General features: G+C 39.3%; 1 protein-coding gene across 1 annotated transcript; it reads right to left on the bottom strand.

Annotated features, from left to right (window-relative positions):
• Positions 1 to 710: 710 nt before the first annotated feature.
• On the bottom strand, positions 711 to 17,763 carry mpzl3 (myelin protein zero-like 3). Its single transcript, XM_058634753.1, has 6 exons — positions 17,490 to 17,763; positions 13,874 to 14,040; positions 5,883 to 6,096; positions 4,509 to 4,665; positions 3,766 to 3,835; positions 711 to 3,583 (listed from the first exon to the last, which is right to left on the bottom strand). The coding sequence occupies exons 1-6, from the start codon at positions 17,578 to 17,580 to the stop codon at positions 3,503 to 3,505; spliced, it is 780 nt and encodes a 259-aa protein (XP_058490736.1). The 5' UTR covers positions 17,581 to 17,763; the 3' UTR covers positions 711 to 3,502.
• Between the last annotated feature and the right edge of the window lie 4,851 nt (positions 17,764 to 22,614).

Raw genomic sequence — 22,614 nt, 5'->3', positions numbered from 1 at the left:
GTAAAAATGGGACACCCGGTTCACAGTGTGTCATCACGTTTCCATTTCATTGCTACCCACAACACTTGAAGTCACAGTGTCATCTAATGAGGGTATTTATTGGAGCACGCTCCCCCATGGAGCACTGTTAGCTGTCCTATTTTTTTTTATGCATTTTATGCATTATTATTTCAGTAAAAAATGAAGATGTGTGCCGCAGAGTCAGAGCATATCCATTTCTTTTACACAGCTTTAACTTCTCCGCAGTGCTATTTTTACACGACAGTCTTCACCTTTGAATATGAATTCATTGCGAGATATTGGTTTGCTGCATTGTGCATCGACACTGTGCTTTTTAAGGCTGGTGGTGACGAAGCTCCTCATTTGCACAGTGAAAGGTCACTGTATGTGCCAAAGACTGTATGAATCACATGCCATCCAGCTGCTATTTACATAGGGGAATATCAAATTAAATTCAACACATCATCTGTAATGAATAAGCTGGTCTATGTGTAGGGTTGACGATAAATAAGAAACACAGGGCTTTGTGCGTTATGATTATCATCACAAATCAAACATCAAGTATAGAAGATGAGCACAACGACTGGAAGACGATCACTTACCATACGTGAGCTTTGTACACTCATGAAAAGCTACCTGTAGAGTAGCCTGCAACAACAATCCCTGTGGGGCAATTGAAAGTGGAAGCTGCAGAAAGTGGAAGCCAGTGATTCAGTGAGCAGCAGATTTTATTGAGCATTGCTGGGGAGAGAAAAAAAACCACAGTGGATAATCAATGAGAACAACAATGTGATAAGAGAAAAGTGAGAGGGAAGCATCGCAATAAAGCCACTACTAAATATCTCTGTGAAATCTTTGCTTGTGGAGTGTAAAGAAAAATAGCACAAATCCATTTGTTGTACGACTGCACAAATACAACTTAAGCCATCTAAAAGTGGCACAGAAAACAGCGCTACAGTATAGATGCATGTCTATCACATACGAAAGCTCAGTGTTTCAATGTGAAGTTCTGTCACAGCGCTTAGGAAAAAGATCATGGGGTTGATGGAGTAGCAACGTCAGCACCAAATGATGCCTTCAGCATCTGTTTGATGCCGAGGAAGCACACCAGCTACCTGCACTGAGCTGCCATTCTTCATGGATCCAAGACCAAAATACGATTGTGGTATAAAGTCGCTGGTAGTCTTTTCTGCTTAACAGGAACCTGGAAAACTGAAATATACTGTGCAAGTGGCCACATGGGGCAGCAAAGAATCAGTCGTTTGCAGTGAACATTAATACAATTGCAATTCACTGACACTGCAAAGCCATCACGCTCGGCCAGCTCCAACAAATTCACTCTTTTTTTTAGTATTAGGAGACTCAAGCTTGTGAGTTCTATTGCCTCGGGTTCAAAATGATAACATTATTCATCATTTTCTGAACTTTACGGTTCCCACATATTCCCATGTGTGACTAAATAAAAATAATAACCGGGCTGTGAAAACATTTGTATTTCAATGTTGTGATTTTTTTTTGAACACTTACTGATTTCGATCTCAGCTGAAAATGCAAACAAACACTGGAATCAGAGACAGTAAACGTCAGTGATAAACCATGTTGTAATAACATTATATCCAATCATCGGGGGGCCAATAAAAATCTGCATAATTCCTCCCTAAAAGAATTGATTTAGAAGATCTATATTGGCTGAAAAAGCTATATTTCTTCCGCCCGACATCAGTAGGTCGTTACCATGGTAGTTCAGATGAAGCGGGAATGATGATGTTTTCATCATAGCTGCGTGTGAATTATTAAAAGCGCTGAGAGTGTGAATGAGAGGAATGAGAAACAGAAAAGAAATGAGACTGAATGAAGACCTATTGTTTTCTGTGTGTTTCAATGGAGGCTTTTGATTATTTTTACTTTGTATAAATCTCTCTGGTCCCACGACTGCATAGATGAGACAGATGCCGCCGCAATGACGCTCTTCGACTCCAGCCTGAGCCTTTTAAGGAATATTCAAGAACATTCATAAATAGTGGAAGAGACCCATTCATAAATACTGCATAAGACTAAACAAAGAGACAGCAGAGGGAAAAATGGTGGTTTGCTATGAGCTTTCAAAAATTGTATCTCCTTCTAAACCATGATCAAATTAACAAATTCTTATCAACAACTCACTGGAAGCATCTTTCAAATCATGTTCTTTCTCTTAAAACCACAATAATCTGCTTATTAATAACTATTTATTTACGTTTCTAAAAAAAACACAAACCAGCTATGTATCCAAAATACACACATATTTACTACTGCTATATTATATTGTAATATAAGAATAGACATATTTAACGTATACCTTTATGTACAGTTATGTATAAATATTATTACATGATTAAAGCTAATGTTCCACATTATATAATTGATTTTTTTAACTACAAAATATTTAGAATGGAACAGAAACAATACACTGCAGCTCAACAAAGAGATTTCATACAGCCACACTTTTACACAGGCAATAAATTAGACCTAACAAAATCTTATCTCCTTCACAACAAGAAAGTCAAACATTTTAAATCATCCAAGATGTATAAAAAATATACATAGTGCTTTTGTGCTTGGCCCTGTTCAGGCCTGGGATTAACATCAGTGATCACATTGCGACCAGATAGCGAAATGGGTCCTGGATGTGTCTCCTGTATTATGTAATATTCAAACACACGCCAACGTGATGACTGTATGCGAGACGAAAATAATGTTTTCTAACAAGTCTGACTGTCAGCACATTATTTTGTGTTGTGCGCGTGTCTGACAAAGAGAGAGAGAGAGTGAGATGAGAGGAGCTTTAGTAGATCTCCTTGCACTAAAGAAATTGTAACTATTAGGAAAAAAATGTGGTGTTCAGAGATAACATTGTTGTGGTGCCTGCAAATAAACGAATGTATGAGGGCTAATAAGAGTCTGACTGCTGGTCAGTCGTCATCAGCAGAGGAGGCATCTCTAGTTTGTCCTGAGGACGCATCGCGTTTTTACACGCGCAGGAATGTGGACAAATGCAGCCTCAAACCACAAATCTGAGGTTGCATTCAGGACTCATCAGGACCTCATTCAAGACCTTTACTTTGGCCATGATCGGGTCCTTGAGGACAGATGTTAATACCAGGACTGAACGAGGTCTTTGCGTTTGCCTGTTGTGGGTCGGTTTACACCCAATTATGCTGGACAGGCACAAAAAAAAAGAAATAACGTCAAATAAATCAAAACCAAAAGCTCTCACACTGAGGAGTTAATACCTCTGCTGGTACTGAGGTACTAACTGGTATAAAAACTGCAAACTGGTTCATCGGAAGCCTTCAGAAATTTAGGAGCATGCGAACAAATATGGAGGGTCAACAAAGTAAACATCACCAACGTAACTGCGTGACTGTTTGACCGTGGCACAGAAGACATGACTCCAGCATTTGGATTTACATTCTTGACCTCACGTGTTTTGAAAAGCACAAGTAGGTCCAAAAGGGGTTCTCTAGCACTGAGACTCGGCATAGCCTTCATCTATGGGAGGCCTCTTCTTTAGGTTGTAATACGCTTCTTCATCCTCCGAGTCCTGGACACACAAAAAGAGAGACAGTCAGGTGGACGGTACATGCAGACAGACACACACGCACACTGGTCCAGTTTCCAGACATAAAGGATATATAAAACATGTGAGAAGGATCTCGCAGACACGTCTCAATAAGTTATTCATGGGTTGTAAGACATGCTATTACGAAACGTTCCATAATGTACCATAAAATATAGGTCGCAGCATGTCAGCTTCTTCGCTTGAGCCGCTGAGGGGGTGACGGCGTACTCCTCCCTGATGAATTAAACAGAAACAGTTGGTCAGTAATGACAATTATGACATTCACACGCCACAGAATATAAATAACACAGACTAAAAGAGACAGAAACCTGCTGAAACATGTAACAAATGGAAAGAATACATGACACATTTTCACATTTCCTGCAGGAAGAAGACACTTTATGTAATGTATGTGGTCTTAACACTTGAAATTATGTGTAAATAGTAAACAAAAGGAAATAAAACCAAAAAAAAATACTGCAGTTTTGAGAAAGTACCTCCAATTATCAAACAATGCTGCAGCTCACATAACATAATGACTTCCCAAGAGAACATGAGTTGCTTCTTATTACATTTATACTCGTGTCCAAGTCATTCATGCAACATAGTACCGGCCTGTTCAACGTTTATATTCATGTATTACACAAATCAAAGGAGCAAATTCCAGCTCCTGTGTGACTTCTCCACTGTAAAGCTGCTAATAGACGCTGTGGGTTTTAGACGTCGCTCTCCCTTTCCCAAAGAAGCAGATCCTCCTGAAATTAACCCTCAAATCAACTTAGAACTCTCGTTTAATCTTTATCAAATTGGCGATTTAGACGCACATCCATAACCCACCACGACCTGCAGTGACCGTCACTACTCCCTGAAGACCGACAGCAGTGATTAGTTGAGCACATCTACTCACCCCTCCGTGACCTCTATGGGTGATCTGTAGGCCTTCGACTGGCCGCGCTCTTTCTTGGGACAGATTATCCGTCCAATCAGAATGAGGGTGATGACAACAGAAGGCACGATGATGAAGAAGAGGAGCACGGTGACATCGGAGAAGCGGACACTGGCGGCTGCGGGAGAGAAGGTGGGATCTCGGTTTATGACCGTGCACATCAGCACTTCCATGAGTACTCATGAACGGAACACACGTATCAGGTACACAGGAGTAAACAGTAAAATGCCAGTTTATAGGTTTTGAACAATAATAGACTATTACATATGAACGTTGCTGTGTGTTTTGGCTGCAAACAGTGTCTTCTTAAGTTCTTGGCATAGAAGAAATAGAACAAAAAGATCTAAACATGCTCACTTGAGCAGTGCTGGTGGATGCTCCACTTACATATTTTTGAGTCGTATTTATCTTGTCCCCTGCACAAATTAATTAATTTATTCAAACATAAGAAAATGACAAATATATAAATATAGGCAATGAAATGTAATAAAAATAGAAACGAGAGCAAAAATTTCTTTAAACATCAAAATAATAATCCAATGTTCAAAATGATGAAGGAAGAAAATAGGAACTCCTATGCTGCTTTTTGTGTTTCTTCTACAGTCAAATCAAAGCCACAGACAAAAAAATCAAGTAACTCTTATATCCCAAAATATGCAAACGCTTAAAAGAAACTTCTTGTTTTGCAGTAGTTCAATATTTTAAATGATCATAACGACTGCAAACGTGTATCAACACATTACCCCCTGCATGTAACCATCAACAGTCTGCTGACAGCACAGGCAGGCAAACACGAACGAGGAAGCAGAGCTAACATCATGACAAGCCTGTGCAAACACACGGGAGATGTTTGGATTAGTCTGCTGCACTTGAAATTGCTTCCTCTCAGCTCCAACTCTGCATGTAGCAAACAGCACACAATTAACTGTGGGACAAACAAAATCCAAACACCTCGGGGGGGGGGAAGCCAGGACAAGCGCAGAGGAGAAACAACAACACAAGAGTCTGGATTTGACAACTGACATTACACACAATCAAGTGTGTACAATGTCGAGGACACTGCAGTAATTAGAAGGAATTAAAATGATCAAATGAATATTTGATGGGTATTCAGATATTCTCTTCCCCCATATGTATACACACATACACACACAGACACGCACAGATGTTTGTGTGTGACTACTAGCTCCACTGGAGCAAACTGCTGTGTCATTTGCCATCTATGGTGTAGAATTCAGTAAAAATTAGTAAAAAAGTGCATGGATACAGGCCAGCCGGAACTCCCTGTGCCAGATAAAACAGGGACAGCACTAGTGTATATAAGTGCTTTCCTACCTTTTGGTGTGACAGTCAGTACAGTGTGCGAAGTCGGGGACCCGTGGACATCGGGAGGGTTTCTGACTGAGCATGTGAAGGTCCCGTTATCGTTCAGTGTGGCATTGACCAGAGAAATGGAGGCTTCGCCGCGTGCAGGACTCCCCTGCCATTGAATACGACCAGCAAACTGACCATCAGGTGGGAGGTACGCCCGTGAAGAGAAATGGAAAAACTGGAAGAGAAAAATGTCATTTGTTAAAAAAATCTTAACCAGAAGTTATGCCTTCTGTTTGTTTATTTCTACCTTGACCACTAATGCCATGTAATTCACTTATTACTAGCTATTACCACTGTTTGTGTCTAACATAGGGCTTGCTTTTTTAAAGGTGACATAGACCGGAAGTTCCAATTAACGCTGCGTTTGTGTGTGTATCTGCGTCATTACCTCGTTTATGAAACCCTAAAGTTTCAGAACAAACAGTTCAGCCACTGCTGAGAAAATAGTGTTGTATTGTTTTCCTGGGCTCTGCGAAGCGGATCGACACTTCCTTAATTTGATGTCGTCATCAGAAATCCTCACCACCGTAGCGCCTCCCGGTGCGGGTACTAGTCCGGGCATATCCGGTTGCGTACATTCAACCGCAGAAGAAGAAGAACTACTCTCGTTGTAGCTGCTGAGATGCAGAGCATCCACCGTGCCAGAGGGGGAGCTGTGTATCTGAGAGCTGGCCTATCTATTACGTCACTTCCAGGTACCTGGCCAATCACAGGACAGTTGTAAAGCTCTCGTTGGCTGGCCAATCACAGCAACTGTTTAGTCTGAAACAGCGCGGCTGACGAGAGCGTCAGTGAGGAGATATTTTGATCGGCTCGTTTGCAGCGATTAGGAGGTTTTTAATCATGAAAACATGTTAATATATGTAAGCAGACCTCCATAACTAACATATATGTGTGATACAAGCATTCGATGTCACCTTTAAATCCTTTTAACTAATTCACTGTTGAATTTACCAGCTATTTTAAAAACCTAATGCTACAGCTTTCTGGCAGCTTTACAACATGCAGCTTTCTGCATTTAAAGCATATTAAGAATTTATGAATGGTATGGGATTTAAAAATCTTTCCCCTTCTTCTTCGATATCCAAAGATATAGCAGATACCCATACTGAGCATGATATTGGCATATCCCTGCTTATAATACACGGTTACTTTTCTTTTCCATTAGCAATAGTACCTGGTACATTTTTTTAGTACCTGCTCAGATGAGGTTCCAAGCGAGCTGAGCCGATACTATGCGTGACCTCGTCAGACTGCCTTGCACTGATTGGTCAGAGTGCCGTCACAGGAAGAGGCACAAGAATCAAACGGAACAATGCCAAACTGTGGCTCAGTTTAAAATACTTAACAGTCCTGAAACCGTGGGTTAATCTCCAACATTTAGCAAGGAAATGTCCAAAATCTCATCATTTAATGGAGGAGTCTGGTATATTTAGTGAGGCACGCTGGTACTATATAGAGGAAAAATGCCTTTACACAGTGAACAATCAGAGAAAAAACTGGATAAGGATTGGGGACCACACAGTGAGCATAGTATCCCCTATCTCAGACATGTAGTAATCGCCCACCTTTTTTAATTATTCTTTAATTTAGGAAAAGTATAGTAAGAATAATTACTCAGAAACATGTTTCGGTCAAAACAAAATAGTGTTAAAAGCAACTGGTGGCGGCACAGATGGTGGTGGGACATTTACTTTACATTATGTTTTAATAGAGTGAAGAGGGCTCCGCGTAGGAAATAATAATAAACATCTGATCAAGCAACTGTCAAAAAAATATGCATGTGCAGAAAGAGTATAATGAACTATATATGAAAACTAACTTTATAATATCAGTCTGATTCTCTTCATTACTCCCACGTTAAGCTGACCCAGCTTCACCAAAACAAGGCATGAGTGTGCCGGGAGTGTAGGTGGAGAAGAGGAAACTGTGGACTTTCTTGAGGATGTTTCTCCACAGAGTAAACAAATATCTGGAAGTTTGTGTCTTAACAAGTATGTGATTAGTCATCAGTAACCAAGGTGAAAAAGTTGTTCTGTACTCATTGTGTGCGGAAATATGGGTTATTTTCAGTTATTGGTAACTATTAGCCCTGTCAAACCCATTATTCATTGTGATTTATTTTAAATATTTAAAGCTTCATAAGCCAATACCTGCTCTGGCTGAAGAGGCAAACAAAGAAGAGTTTGAGGAGCAAACCTTTCAGTTCAAAAAGCTGTCTGAGTCTGACAGATCAAAGGTTACAACTAAATATGCACAGTTTGCAAAGCTGAATTAATTACCACAGAAGCACTCGTCAGTTGGAATCCCAGCTCAATGCAAAACAGCCGGTGCTGCTCGCCAACATATTATGCTGGAGTTCACTCACTCATCGTCTACCACTTTATCCTCCAACATGAAACAATATTTTAGTGAACTTCAAAGTGGAAACTGTGGCCACATGAGCATTGTAGAGAAGGATGGACAGAGAAATCATTCAAATAAAAACCAGGAGGCACATTTTATACTCTTACCCCCCTGACAGGAACTGTTGGGTCACAAATACACACATTATAGAGCTCCAGTAGCTGATGTCATACAACCAAGGTAACAAGACTGCAGTTCACCTCTATAGATGTATACTAGCTTAGTTTAGTTGACCATGTACAGAACCAGGTCTATGGTTTAGCTGAAGTTAGCTGAATAGCTAATTTGCATACTAGACAACACATAAATCAGGCAATATTTTCAGACAACGTGTCTCTTTGCTGGCTGTTTACATCATAAAAGTGACGATGGTGGACAGCCATTGTGCTCCGGGACAACAAAACAATCGGAGACGGGATAATGGAAGAGCATTTTAGTGGATCCCCACAGATCCAGAGAGACAGCAGAAGTAAATCACTGCTATGACACATGCCCAGAGCGAGCAGCACAAGATGTAGCAATGGGAACCCACAAACAAGCATATTGCAGGTCTGGACTTATGTCCTCTCCAGTTATTTCCATACATTGTAAGGATCTTATTTATATTCAGTCTGTCAAGTTTTGCCATGTATTGGTCGATGTCTGTGGATTTAAAGTGTGCAGTGAACTCTGACAGGTTGAATTCAGCAACGGTCTGGTTCATTTTTTCTGCATCAGAGGCTACCAACACAGCGGTTCATAGAAACAGAGTCACGTGTGGTCCAGAAGATGGTTGAGAAAACGCAGGTCAGCACTCTTACAGGGAACACTGGACTTCTCTGAGTAATGATGATTATTGGGGGTCACTGCACAGTCCGCCATTAAAGACTTGAGGATGAACTGTGAGGAAAAAACTGAAGAGTTGAACCATAATAAAGAGTACATGACTGCTGCATGGCTTTCACCTCTTCTCTCAAAAGCAGAGCAGATCAGATTTTTGTTTAATTAATTCAAAAATTATGTTTTTGCATCTCACAAGACCAGGCCAAAAGCTGGGTTCACACTGAATGTGTGAACTCCAGTCTTTTTGCATTGGTTGCACAAAATTTCAGTGCACCCACATTTTTCAACACACAGCCTTCAGTGCAGTAACTTTACAGGTTGCCTTTTTGTCATTTCACACATGCATTCAGACTTATGTAAACGATGGTTAACAAAAATAAATTGGTAAGGAAATGTTTGTCATCATTCAAAGCACACACACACACACACACACACACACAGTGGCATTAGTTACAAAGTTTGAGAATGTGGGACATTTAACTTGAAATTATATTCAAAACAGTTCAGTAAAAATGTCTCACTTCCAGTATGGTAAGAGTCATAGATGTCCTGAACACAACCTAGTCAGTCTCATGGAAAATGTTCTGTATGTTCTTATCACATATGAAATTTAATAAAAATTTGTTTTAAAAAGTGTCAATGAACATTTTAAGTTCAAGTTCAAGAATCTTTATTATTCCCTATGGCAAATAGTTTCACAGCCAGTAGAACCAAAGGATTACAACAGGTCATTTATAAGTCTAATCGCTGGAGGCACAAATTAATTTAACTTGAGTTTCGCTAAAACTGTACACAGTAAAATGTCTGATTTCGAGTATGCAAGTAGATGTCCTGAACACAAACTAGTCAGCCTTGTCCAGAACCTATGTGTCCAGAAAATGTGTTTTTTATTGCATCTTAAATTTGAGATTCTTTTGAATTAAAAAAAAATGAGAATGTGGCACACAAATTTCTTTAAAACTCAGAGTAGAAATGTCTGATTTCCAGTCTGCTAGCAGTCATATGTATCCTGAATCCCTTTTTTTTATGCATTTCACTGCAGTTTGACATTTTTTTCAATTTAAAAAGTGTGAATGTGGGATTTAACTTGAAATATGAAAAACTGTACTGTGTGAATACCGTGCACTCAAACAAAGACTTTTTATAGTGCTCTCTGTGTTTTATTTTGAAAACGATACGTCAATATCCTTACAAATCAGTTTGACTCATGGGTTCATAGGCTTTTTACCCTTAAAGACAACAGAGAAACAAGTGTCAGATACAATAGCTTGACCACAGTAACTTACAAACCCCTCATACGCTCATAGAAGAAAAATACCATGAACATTGTTCGCATTTGATTTAGGCTGCACGCGCTGTGTGTGGAGAGAATGAGCAGACAAATCAGCTGTTAGTTTGTGTGTGCATGCATGTGTGTGAGAGAGTGAATGAACAGAACAATATACAGTACATTGTGAAACAATTGATGACAGTCAGTGCTGATTCTGTCGCCATGCATTAATCAATGTACGGGATACTATGGAAATGTTAGGTGCAGCAGTGCGAGCAAAGAAAAAATGTTGTCACACACAAATATTTTTCTCTATTGTGTCTGCTTTGGAAAATCATAAAACATATTTTTTTAAATACACCTTTGTACTAAATACGACGATTATTCAGTGTGAAACCATACATCCACCATAATAAAGCTTTGTAGGAGAAGAAAAAAGAAAAAAGGAATGGAATCAGGGAAGTGCAATGCTGGAGGGCTTTTGCTTTGAAACAGAAACAGGACCTTTTGTGTTTGTAACATGCACGACAGATATAGATGACTAAACTGTAGTGAAAGATGAATTTCACTGTCTATTATGCTGTGAAACACGTGCACACGTGAAAAATAGGTGAGGTCTAATATGCAGTTGTGATGCACCGGTCAACCCTCATCCCACTGGCCCTAAAGTGTGATATACACACATGTATGTATATATATATATATATATACATACACATATATATATATATATATATATATATATATATATACATACATACACATATATATATATACATACCTACCTACCTATCTACCTACCTATCTATCTATCTATCTATCTATATATATATATATATATATATATATACATACATACATAAAACATATCAGAACAGTCACAGACATTGGTCTAGGCTGCATGGGGTATAGGTTGCGGTTGCACACTATGAGCTTTGTCAACAAGAATAACTGTGTATTGCCTCCCAATAAAACTATCCATCTCCAAACAACGGAATCACCTGAACAATACTTCACAAATAGTGATCAGGTTTTATGTCTTTACAGCTAAGTGTCTATCTGCTGCATTTCGCGGTGACTGACTAAAAGCCTAGCAAAGATTAAAAAAAACAGGCATATCTCCCTGCAATGTTATTTACTCACGACTGATCCTTTGAGGACTTGGCAGTGCACGACTCACATGAAAGCAGCTTGAAGTTAGTGACTACACAAGAGTCTGTGGAGTCTTGAAACAAACATGAGTCTTGATGGTAAACTTGAAAAAAATGTTTAAAAAGTAAATAAAACTGCAATGAAAGATTGTTTATACTGGGGTCACCTCTGAAACATTTGAAACAAAATCTTCCCCTGACTTGACAACGGTCTACACAACTTAGGGTTGATGTCTTCGTAATGGATAATGGATCTTTTTAGTCTTATTCAGCAGAATTCAATTTCCAGTTAGTTCCAAAATCCAATAATTATCATCCACTCCCACTGATATTTGATTGAACATTCAGCTTCTTTTCTCCAATCTACAAAATGAATTCTCATCAGGACTGAAGTAATTATACAAGTCAGTGAAGCACTGCAGCACTTCAGATTGACACTAAAGCTTTGGCAGCAAAATTATATTTTCTGATGGAGCGTTACACATGCTTATTCATGGTCTCTTTTCCAGTGTGATATACAGCCAGGCCCACACAGGCCAATAAACAGGCCAAACCGCTAATGGAATTGGATGGAAAGTAAATGAAGGCTTGTAAATTAGAAATTAGAAACTTCCAAACTTGGTTCCATCCAGGAAACTGGCAACCTCTTATTTATTTGATAAAGAGAAGAAAATAGCTTGGACGGTTAGTCCACAGATATACCGGCAATATTCCCTGTTGACACACCTTTCTACGAAAGCTTTGTTAAGTAATACCATCCATGTGCTGACTCACGCACACGTGCATATGTACAAACTCACATGCAGAGCGTTTTCTTCTCCTCCCCATACATGCTCGGACACAAGACAACATCTTAATGACTAAACCAACAGCACTCCATATCAGCACAGCCACAAAACATTAGCCTCCACTTAAGTCTAAGTGCTCCTATAGGAGATGATGGCATATGGAGTTGCAGCTACCACACTATGGATTTCCATGCTCCAAATGCAATTTCACAGAACCACACATGATGGTTATCCTCAAGTCCAAATGGAACAGCTTAAATTATGTGGTGGATCTTTAGTGGATTGGTCACTGGGATTGAACCCAGAGTATGTGGGGTTAGAGGACTGAGTGCAGTTCTGAGTCGGGATGGATACATTTGGACGTATTTCCAGACCATGATACCACCACAGAGGAAGCGGTATATTAAGGCAGCTGACCAGCAGGGTTTTTCTGGGGGAAGCTCCTGTAAAGACAAAAGCCAGGCTGGAAGGCACATAGCTCAGGACACATAGTATCTCTATTTCAACTAAGGCTGATCTGTGTTTGTTTCAGGGGATATTTATGGGAACAGATGTAATTATGAGTCCAGAGAAATCAACAGAAGTTTGGTCAATAGTGTAAACAAACCAAATATCAAACAAGTCATGTTTGTACAGAATACAAAAAGTTACGTATGCACATTGAGATGCAACGGAAAACTTTATATAAAACTGCCACAACCAACTCAACTCAAAACAATCATTACCATGGATCTTTAGGGTTAGGGTTTGGTTCTTCTTCTTTGGTTCTTCTTCACAATAATGGGTCAGAAGCATATTTCTATTTTAGTTCCACAACAATGCCTTCCTTCTGGAAAAAAAACACCAATGCCATCTTATGGCCATTGACTAAAATTACTATCAAACTCACAATTTATGGAAAATAACTTTTAAATTACAGGGAATTTAAATATAGAGAGGGCATTTATGGATTCCCTGGAAAATCAATCCTTTGGAGGAGTCAGACAGGAGGGACAAAATATTAGATAACCTAATGATGGAAAGCAAACTTTAGAAACAAGCTCAACATGTCCTTCCCTCTTCCTCAAAGTGTAAGGTAATGTATTCAAATGAGATTTGACCAGAAAATCAAAATTGCAAATATTCAGTTGACTGTGAATTAGTCCTGGCAGCTGTGCCAGCAGCATGTGAATAGGGATTATACAGTATATGCCTGACAGAAAAAAAATAACTGGCACATGCTGTGGTGCTGTGTGTAACGTGTGCAATGAATTGAATAAATGAAAAAATAGTGTTTTGAGCAGCTATCAAGTCTAGAAAAGTGCTACATAAATGCAGACCATTTACTGGCAGGTTAAGAAAATAAGTCACTTGTCACTTTCAAATGTGTCATAATAAAAAAAACACAAAAAAAACAATGCACAATTGCTACCAAATGGTAACTTGCAAACCATCTGCATTCAGTCAATGAATGAAATTGCAAATGTGCATAAAGATACTTAAAAAATATATAATACAGCCTTGAGTTGTACTCACTGTCTGTGGTGGCCCTCCACTCTGGGGCCTGTAGGACCAGTCGACCGTCATCTTACTGGTTGGCCTACTGGTAGAAGTGAAAGTGCAGGACAATTCGACAGTGTCCCCTTTAGATGCATGCAGTTCTGCTGGTGAATTCACTGTGATGGAGGAGACCAGGCAAGGCACTGGAAGAAAGAATGTGAGGGATGATATGTGATATGTGCAGATTTGGATGTAGGGGAAGGGAAGGGAAAACAAATTCATGTGGGTGACAGTGTCCTCAGCTGCTGTAAGCAAACCCGATACAATCTGTGTGCAAACAGTGTTACAGTGGTAACGTAGAAGTGACACCACAGCAAATTCCTCCTAAAAGAACTGAACTGTTCTCACTAGTCTCTCTGTTGTGTTTGACAGAATCATCCGCCTGTCCAGGGCCTAGAGCTACAGATAAAGCTACACATTTTGCTTCTGTGTTTGTTGCTGGGTGTTTTTTCATTGATATCTATTTCTTCAGAATACTGAAGGACCTGAGGAGACTACAATGATAAATGATGCTTAAGAGGTTGCTAGACTACATCCACAAACCACAAATGCACCCTTGATGGCTAGGGATGCACGACGTTATCCACACGATATAGGTATCGGCTGAAATTGGCTTTAAAATGTATTATCATTAGGGTTGCAACTAACGATTATTTTCATAATCAATGAATTTGCAGATTATTTCCTTAATTAATTGAGTATTTTGAAAAATGTTGATTGTTTTTTTACGAAACCTGGAAATTATGATTTTCTTGAATGCCTTGTTTTGTCCACAAACTGAAATGTTTCAGTTTTAATGATTTCTTTGTTATATTGAGCAAAGAAGCAGAACATATTGACATCAAACCAACTAATTGATTATCAAAATTGTTGAATTATTGTTCATGCACATCGATTAATCAATGCAGCTCTAATGATCATATACTGTATCAGCAAACACAACAATATGACTATTAACTAAAACAGTAGTCTGAATAGACTGCTACCTTATTGACTTCTATGCTGGTGGCCTCTCCGACACTTTTTCTTTTTCTGTCTTTATTTTGCATAATGAAGAATATGAATATCTGCATCTGCTGCAACATGAGTATGAAAAATATAAGTTACTTTCACTACAGAAGAGACTAAATGACCTTTGTAAGTGGGTGCAGGGAAAAACATGTAAATCAGTATCGGTATTGGTATCGGTAATCAGCCCAAGCACTCCCAAAATATCAGCATATCGGCTATGAGCTATGGCTAATTTAACAAAAGACTTGTTTGACACTCAATATTGGACTAGCTGTGGAAAATACAGCAACACCAGCAGCTTGGTGACATTACCTTGAGTATGGTGCTTCACACCAATATCAGCATATTAACAAGTTTAGCTATAATGCAAACATGGTTATGTTTGACAGGTGCATTACACTGCTGACCATGTCAACCATGTGTTGACCCATGAAAAGTCAGTGAGATCACAATAGTACATACAATTCATGGCATTGGGGAACTTCAAAACATACAGCAAAACACTCAAAACAAAATGTCAGTAAAGGAAAAGCTATAAGATCAACCAAAGGAACCAAAAGAGAGACAAAATAGTAAATTAAAGTTATTTTTAAAGAGTCATAATAACTTTAACTATTAATATGGTAGTAAGAAACTGCATTTCAGAATCATGAAATATCAAAAGATTGACTACTCCAACTTATTCATAGATAATTAAAAGTATCCAGTGAGACTTGCTCTGCGGTTTAACTCTTAAAACTGTCCAAAGAATAGCTGTAGAGTAATTTCTGACTGAACTGAATCATGTACCAAATCTGCAAATGATTCCCACCACTAAAACACTCAAACATTGCAACAAAACAAATGATCACAATCTTCTTGATTATTTATTGCTGTTCTTTTGGCCCCTGCTGAGCAACCCTCCTTTAAAAATGAATTTGAGTGTTAAAACCCCACCACTGACTGTTAAACACTGCTTTTTCTGGGCCTAAATTAAAGCATCTTATCACCTTATCATCATTTCAAAACTTCACCCACCACCCCGAACCACTTGTTCACCAAGGATTAAGTGAGAGCAAAATAAGCGTGGCAATCAGCACACATATCTAATCTTAGACACCACTGATTCCATCAAAGACCCCAACAGTGAGGACAAAGTTTATCTTACACAAAACACACACAGACTCAGGTGATCACACTGAATCATCTTCAAGATCCCCTTAGATGGGTCATCAGCACAAACAAGAGTATCACGTCATACAAGTGAAACTCAGGCAAAGGAGCTGTGAAAGATTTCAAGTAAATAACAAGAAGGACGCTGAAAATCTAGGAATCAGTGGTGGGACTGGGACGTTGGCAGCTCATCAGTGGTGATGTTGACACCTGCTTTCTCAAATAACAAGATGTCTGGACGTTTCTTTTAATAAATAAAACAAACTAAGACCACACTACATTGTGCTGCCCTGCTATCATTGTGGCCAAAAAAATGGCTCAACAATATTGTGAAACGTTTATCATATCCAGACACACTACAATGATTCTCATCCTCCTACACACATACTAGGTGTGCAATAGAATATGTTGCTTAATTGTGTCCGGACTAAGCCTGTTATTTATTTTACATTTTGGGGTGTAGTAATAGCAGGATTAGTTGGTTGGGCACTGCTCCACCATGCCTATACAGTACATATACCCAGCACTGGTAGCCATTATTATAAGTATATTGTAAGGATTATTTTTTAATTCCATAATTGGCCAAATGCTTTCAAGAGAAGGTAAACAACTGTTCAAGGTTATGGCAATAGTCTACGCTGACCACAGTAACTGATGGTGACCCATCAGGAATCCTTTCTACCAGTTATTCCCAGACAGAGAGGATGCAGGAGGTTTTATTTAGGGGTCTTCAGATTATTATTTTTTTCCCAAGCCTTTTACTTTTAAAGATTTGTGAAATAAAAACATACATAAACATCATGGAAACATCTGTTTTATTTCTTCAAACTATTGGATGTTCCACAGATGACAGCAAAAATGATCAGAAACTTTGTTCTTGTCACGACCTTCGCAACAGTGGAACACTGACTGTATATAAAGTCCTGTGAGTGTGAGCTATTTTGACTTATTCCTACAAAATTCAATAATGAATTCAAAAATATGACTAACAGTTGTCATGCTGTAGACCATGGCAAATTCATAATGTTTACTTTATTTCGTTCACAGTATAATATTATTGCTTCATGTGTGAATCTAAAACACTGCATATTTAAAGGCTAACTGTGTTTTTATTTGAAGGTCGGCATGGTTACGTTAACGTAAGGGCTATCTTAAAATGGCGTTAGATGTAGCGCTTATACGGACCTGCATACGTATTTCACTACACACCTGTCGTTTATTTGAATTTAAAAGTTAGCCTACAGGGAATGACGTGCGAATAGTGAGGGTTAGAAACGTTAAAAACGCCTGAATAAAAAGTACCACAGCGTCACTGCCAGTCTACTGAAACTCACACGGAGCTGGTCGTAAACTAACCACAGTTTCTCTCGGTGTGTTGAAACTTGTATTGTAGGCGACATGGACGCCGAGCCTCGGCCTGGATACTCACCCAAACACCAGAGCACACAGAATAGCAGCAGCGGCGGCGGCGACGACGACACGCCGTCCACAGCAACAATCCCTCCACATAATCGACGCATTTTAATGTGGGAAAACAGCTTCACTCGCGTGACGATAGAAAACAGAAAAAAAAAAAAAGTCAGAACTTGGGTACGGCAGAGTCCATAGTCGGTCCTGACATGACTCAGACTCTCTGCTGCTCCTTGTGACTGTAGGTTAACTCCTACCTGACAAACAGGTGTATCAGGAAGTGAGCACGGGCGGTGAGAGCCGGAGCTGCGGCCGGAGCACTGGGACTAAGACAACGCACAACATACCAGGGTGGTGACCCTCAAATATGTCACTAATTCAACCAAAATTCTCATTCAATCTTAATGTTGTTGTACATTAACAACTATTTATACTGATTAAAGTATGTATACAACATTTAATGTAAAATAGTGCATTATTCTTTATTTTATTTTATTTTTTTTATCTATTTTTCTTATTATAGAGTAGTAGTATAGGCTGTGAATCTTTGTTAGGAAAGCAATTTCCCCCCAGGGTTCAATAAAGTAGTACTTCTGATTCTGAATCTGTACAACAAAGGTCTCCAACCTTATTTATACTTATAATACTTATAAAAATGGGACAGTATAGTTACCAGATCTCTGACCAGTGCTGGCCCAAACCTTTATGGGGCCCTAAGCTGAATTGAATTTGCCCCCCACCGCCCACCCCGGAGCAGCTTGTGCTTGACTATGTACAAATGTAAAAACTCTAACTATAAATGACCTGTGTCATACTGAACTAAACCTGGATAAAACAAGTAAATGAAATATTAATAAAGATATCTAGATTTCATTAATATGTTAAAATGTAATATTGGAGCAGCCACTTAGTTTACTTATGCCTTGGTGTGCTCTGCCTCTGACCACTGTTAAATGATGTTAAAGGTCAAGTGTGTAAAAAACAGTGACATCTCATGGTGAGACTGCAGAATGCAGACTGTAAGATAGGGAGGAGTCCCACTCCAGTGGCTGTCACATACTAGAAAGGATGTTGTTCTACTGCTGTGGAGACATGACGGCACATGAAGGCAGCCTCCATGAATCACTGCCTAACCACCCAGTGATTAACTAATCAATAACAAATGCCATGAGTAGATAATCACTAATGACATTAGAAAAGTGTTATTTAATCATGATAACAATTAAACAATGATAAGTTAATTGTTAACTAAGAATTATTTAACATTCTTAATTATCATTATTATATTGTGTTTATTTTGGCCGGTTAACTTCAATGTAAGGATGTTGATAATAAGCATGAGAGACTTTAAAACAGGCACGGGCTCGTTCAAAATAGAACCATATTAATATATAATACATTCTCTCATATCTGCCCCCTCATATGAACTCACTGTGTGGAGGCCTGAGGCCTGAGTTTTTCTGTTCTCTCCATGGTACAAAATCATAGATGGTATAACGGGTCTCCCCTGCTATTTCTAGACATATTATTCTGCAATCCCTGTCACCAATCTCTTGTCATTACTGTTGTAATTATCCCTAATGGGAGAAGATGTTTGTTTTTCCTAGCCATCACTGGTTCAGTTTCACTCGCCTGTGTTTATACGAAGTCCTTTTGAAGTTTATTTACATCTTCATTTGTTCTGGATTGTCAGTTACATCCTCACATCCATCTGGTCTGCCAGGAGCGATTCCTCAATCCTGATAGGAGAGATGTTCAGTCGTGCTTCATGACCTCGTTTTATTTCATGACACATCAGAGGATATTGAACGGGAGCAGCAAGCTCTATTTCTCTGGGCCCAGCTCTTTGTAATATAGTGTACTTATCAGCTGTGTGTTATAATCTGATTCAGTTGACAGAAATACAGTCTACTGTGCATGGCCAGATATTTTATGAAGTGCTAAACACATGCCACTGTCGCATCGTTAGAAGAAACACAATATTGAAATCATTTCCCAAAAAAAGATGATTGTTTTGTGCAAAATCGTTAGTCTGAGTCTGATAAGAATTTATGAGTTAATTAAAGTAAAAGCAAACGTAAAAAAGCAATAACAACAATGAATAAAGTTGAGTCTATGTGAGTTACTGTATAACTGGCTTCTAATCGACTAAAGACCATGTGGAAATTATTCCTGTGTATTTGTTACACAAGATGCCAGAGCAGGCAGATTTGATGATACTAATTATGTCTCTGTTTTATTACTTTTTTAATCACCTTTCAAGAAAGATCCAGCATCACAGGTGCAATAACATTCTGATTAGATTTAGCGCTTACATACAGTATCTGTTCCTTGTTTGTGCTCGAGGTCCATGCAAAACCTATTAATAAGATAAAGATGAGATGGGTGTCCTCCAGTCATAGGTACAGTGTTTACATTGTGTCTGTTCATAATATTATGTAACGGTTCCCACAATGAGGCCAGGGGTATCACTTCCTTTTTGTTTGAATAGATCCTGAGTTACAGGACTTGCCTTACCTGGGAGCGTTCACAATTTCTGTGCTCCACAGTGCTACATTGTGCCAACCATATTACATCTGATCTGCTTGCCATGCATCTTCTGGTAGAAGATAAGGTCTTACCTGGATACCTGAACACAAAGTTCTACATTGTGTTATGTATTGTGAGGGTGGAGAGTGGGGTCTCCTGTGTGGTTACAGTAGCGTGGTATCACTTTCCACTGAAATGTTCTCGCCAACAATGAACGCTCTCCCCAATAACTGGCTTTCTGGCGACTCTGGCCAACAAGAGACTCCTTCTTCTGTTGTCAACACTGGAGGGGACTAATGAAGGTGATTTAAAGTCTGCAACCAGACGGTGTATGTCACTATTATCTTTTGTCTAAAAAGACGTGGAGTGTCTTTTTGACTTTTCATCAGCTCCTGAACCTTTTATGTGCTGAAAAGCTGATGAAATGTTGCATCTATAATCTCACTGTATGTTTGTTTTCACATACAGAGAAACCTTTCTTTGAGGTTATATTACTCACCTCATGGCCTCTACTCTGTACAGTTCACTCAGGACCCCCCGCCTTTACAGTGAATGGATTTGAACATTTGCTCATACCGATAAATGCCAGTAAGGAGTTCTGTTTTCTCTTCTCTGCAACCTGTTGTGCCAAGCCCATGTTTTTGTGTTTGTGCGCACACACACACACACACACACACACACACACGTGACGGAATGTAGTGCTTTTCCACAACACTGTGCCAGGTACAACCCATTCTTAGGTGTGGAATGCAGACTGAGGTGAGAGAGAGAGAGAGATGAAGCAAGTCAGAAAAAAGTAGCAGGGAGGATAAGAACATAGTTTCCATTTCGTCTTTTCCTAAACAAAGCCCACAGTAATCTATTCTTTTGACATAGTTTTACGTGAGTTGCTACATATTGGACAATGCCGTATTTACTGAGTCATGAACAAGGAATGGTTCTTGGGAAAGAGCTTTGAATTGCCTGATGAGAAATTACTGTGAAACTGTTCAATCTGGACTGTTTATAATTCATTGTTCCTTTTTTTTTTTAACTAACATAAAACTGATTCATATCTGTGGGATGTGAAACTTGATAGTGCAGTAGCTTTTCATTTACTTCTCCTTCCCCCCCAAATTCCTACAAGGCCTTGAGGCAACCACCAGAGAACAGGTGAGCAAAACACCACCGTTCTTGGCAACCGCTCTGCAGTTTTGGAAATCATCCATTCACTTTCACATGAAACAGCAGATCTAGTACATTTGAGATTCCACACCCTTTAGCCATGCAGCGCACGCATGTAAAGCTGTAGTGTGTGACTTTCAAACATGAACAAAACGTTCGATGTTAGATACAAACCCTTGTCAAATGACTTCACACAGTGTTGATCAGCCCCGCACAACTCTCTCTTTTTTCTCAGTATGGTGGCGTTTATATCTTGTGTTGCTCGGCAACATTCTCAAAGTCGATTAAATAAGCTGGTCATTCAGCAGTTTGACAGGATAAACGTGTCTTGTCCCCACCTTCATGTGCTCCACTGGTGAATGCGCACAAACGCTCCCTCAGTCAGGTCCAATAGTATTGCTTGACAGAGACTGTTTTCAGATGGACAGCATACAAATAATGTTTCTCTTCTATACTTCTATACAGAGGCAGAATAATAACACTGACAACAGCACAAATCCCCACAGGTTACACACTGCAGCATTACGATGACTCGCTTCTTAACTGCCCTATTTCTGTGAGGAGGGGAGGACAGTATAGCCGTGATGATGATATATAACATAGATTTTTTTCTCTGTGTTCTGTGTGTTTCATTTCTTTCATTACATGTCACTTTACAGAGCTCGCACTAGATAACACGGTATGTGTTATTGTCTCTCTTCTCCTCTGCATCGATGCCAAGTGTAACATTCAGAGGATTTAGAGAGCTGTTCTTCATTCACTAAGCCAGGCCGTGCTTCAAAAACACCACTGCCATGTGTTTCTTATCATGATTAAGTGAAGTCATTTCTTACAAAACTCCCTGAATATCTAAACATGTTCATTTCCACACTCACATTTTTTTTATTGGTGTGGGAGAGTTATTTGAAGGCCAGTGTTTAAACTCTGCGAGGCTAATTAATAGAAGCTCTGTGATGACACAAGCAAGATTATCTAGAGACAACAGTGTCGTATCACTAGTTCAACAGCAATGCACATGTAATTATTTTAGCTTTGGATAAACAAGGTCTCTCGACAGTCCCTCTTTTTATTGTTAGTCATCCTTGGCTCTGACCCAGTGCACACACACACCACACACAGAGGACTGCACAGCTACCCTTTTACGGATTCTCGCTTTCTTCCATTCAGTTGACAGCCTAACCAAAGTGTTATCCCTAACCTTAACCATGATACAAATTCTGAAGAACTGCCTCATTAGGACCAGGTTTTTGTCTCCATGAGGGATACTGGTCCTGACAAGGTCAGTGTTTATGCCAGAAAAGGTCCTGAAGAGGTAACAAATACGAGAACACATACACACAAAATGTCTGTCAGTCAGTAACTAAAGCTGCACCCAAGGGACAGACTTTGGTCAGTGTGCACATGCACACACACACACACACACACACACACACACACACACACAGTCACAG

This window comes from Solea solea, chromosome 7 (genome assembly GCF_958295425.1).
Source record: "Solea solea chromosome 7, fSolSol10.1, whole genome shotgun sequence".
NCBI lineage: Eukaryota > Metazoa > Chordata > Actinopteri > Pleuronectiformes > Soleidae > Solea > Solea solea.
The sequence above is the reverse complement of the archived record's forward strand: the minus strand, read 5'-3'. Positions and strand labels throughout refer to the sequence as shown.

Bases quoted from the DNA above. Each gene is read 5' to 3' on its own strand.
- mpzl3 (XM_058634753.1), bottom strand. From the start codon at position 17,580: ATGCGTCGATTATGTGGAGGGATTGTTGCTGTGGACGGCGTGTCGTCG. The intron at 14,041-17,489 runs GTGAGTATCCAG...TCTTTCTTCCAG, and splicing joins CTGTGTGCTCTGGTGTTTGG to TGCCTTGCCTGGTCTCCTCC. The intron at 4,666-5,882 runs GTAGGAAAGCAC...TCTCTCCCGCAG, and splicing joins ACTGACTGTCACACCAAAAG to CCGCCAGTGTCCGCTTCTCC.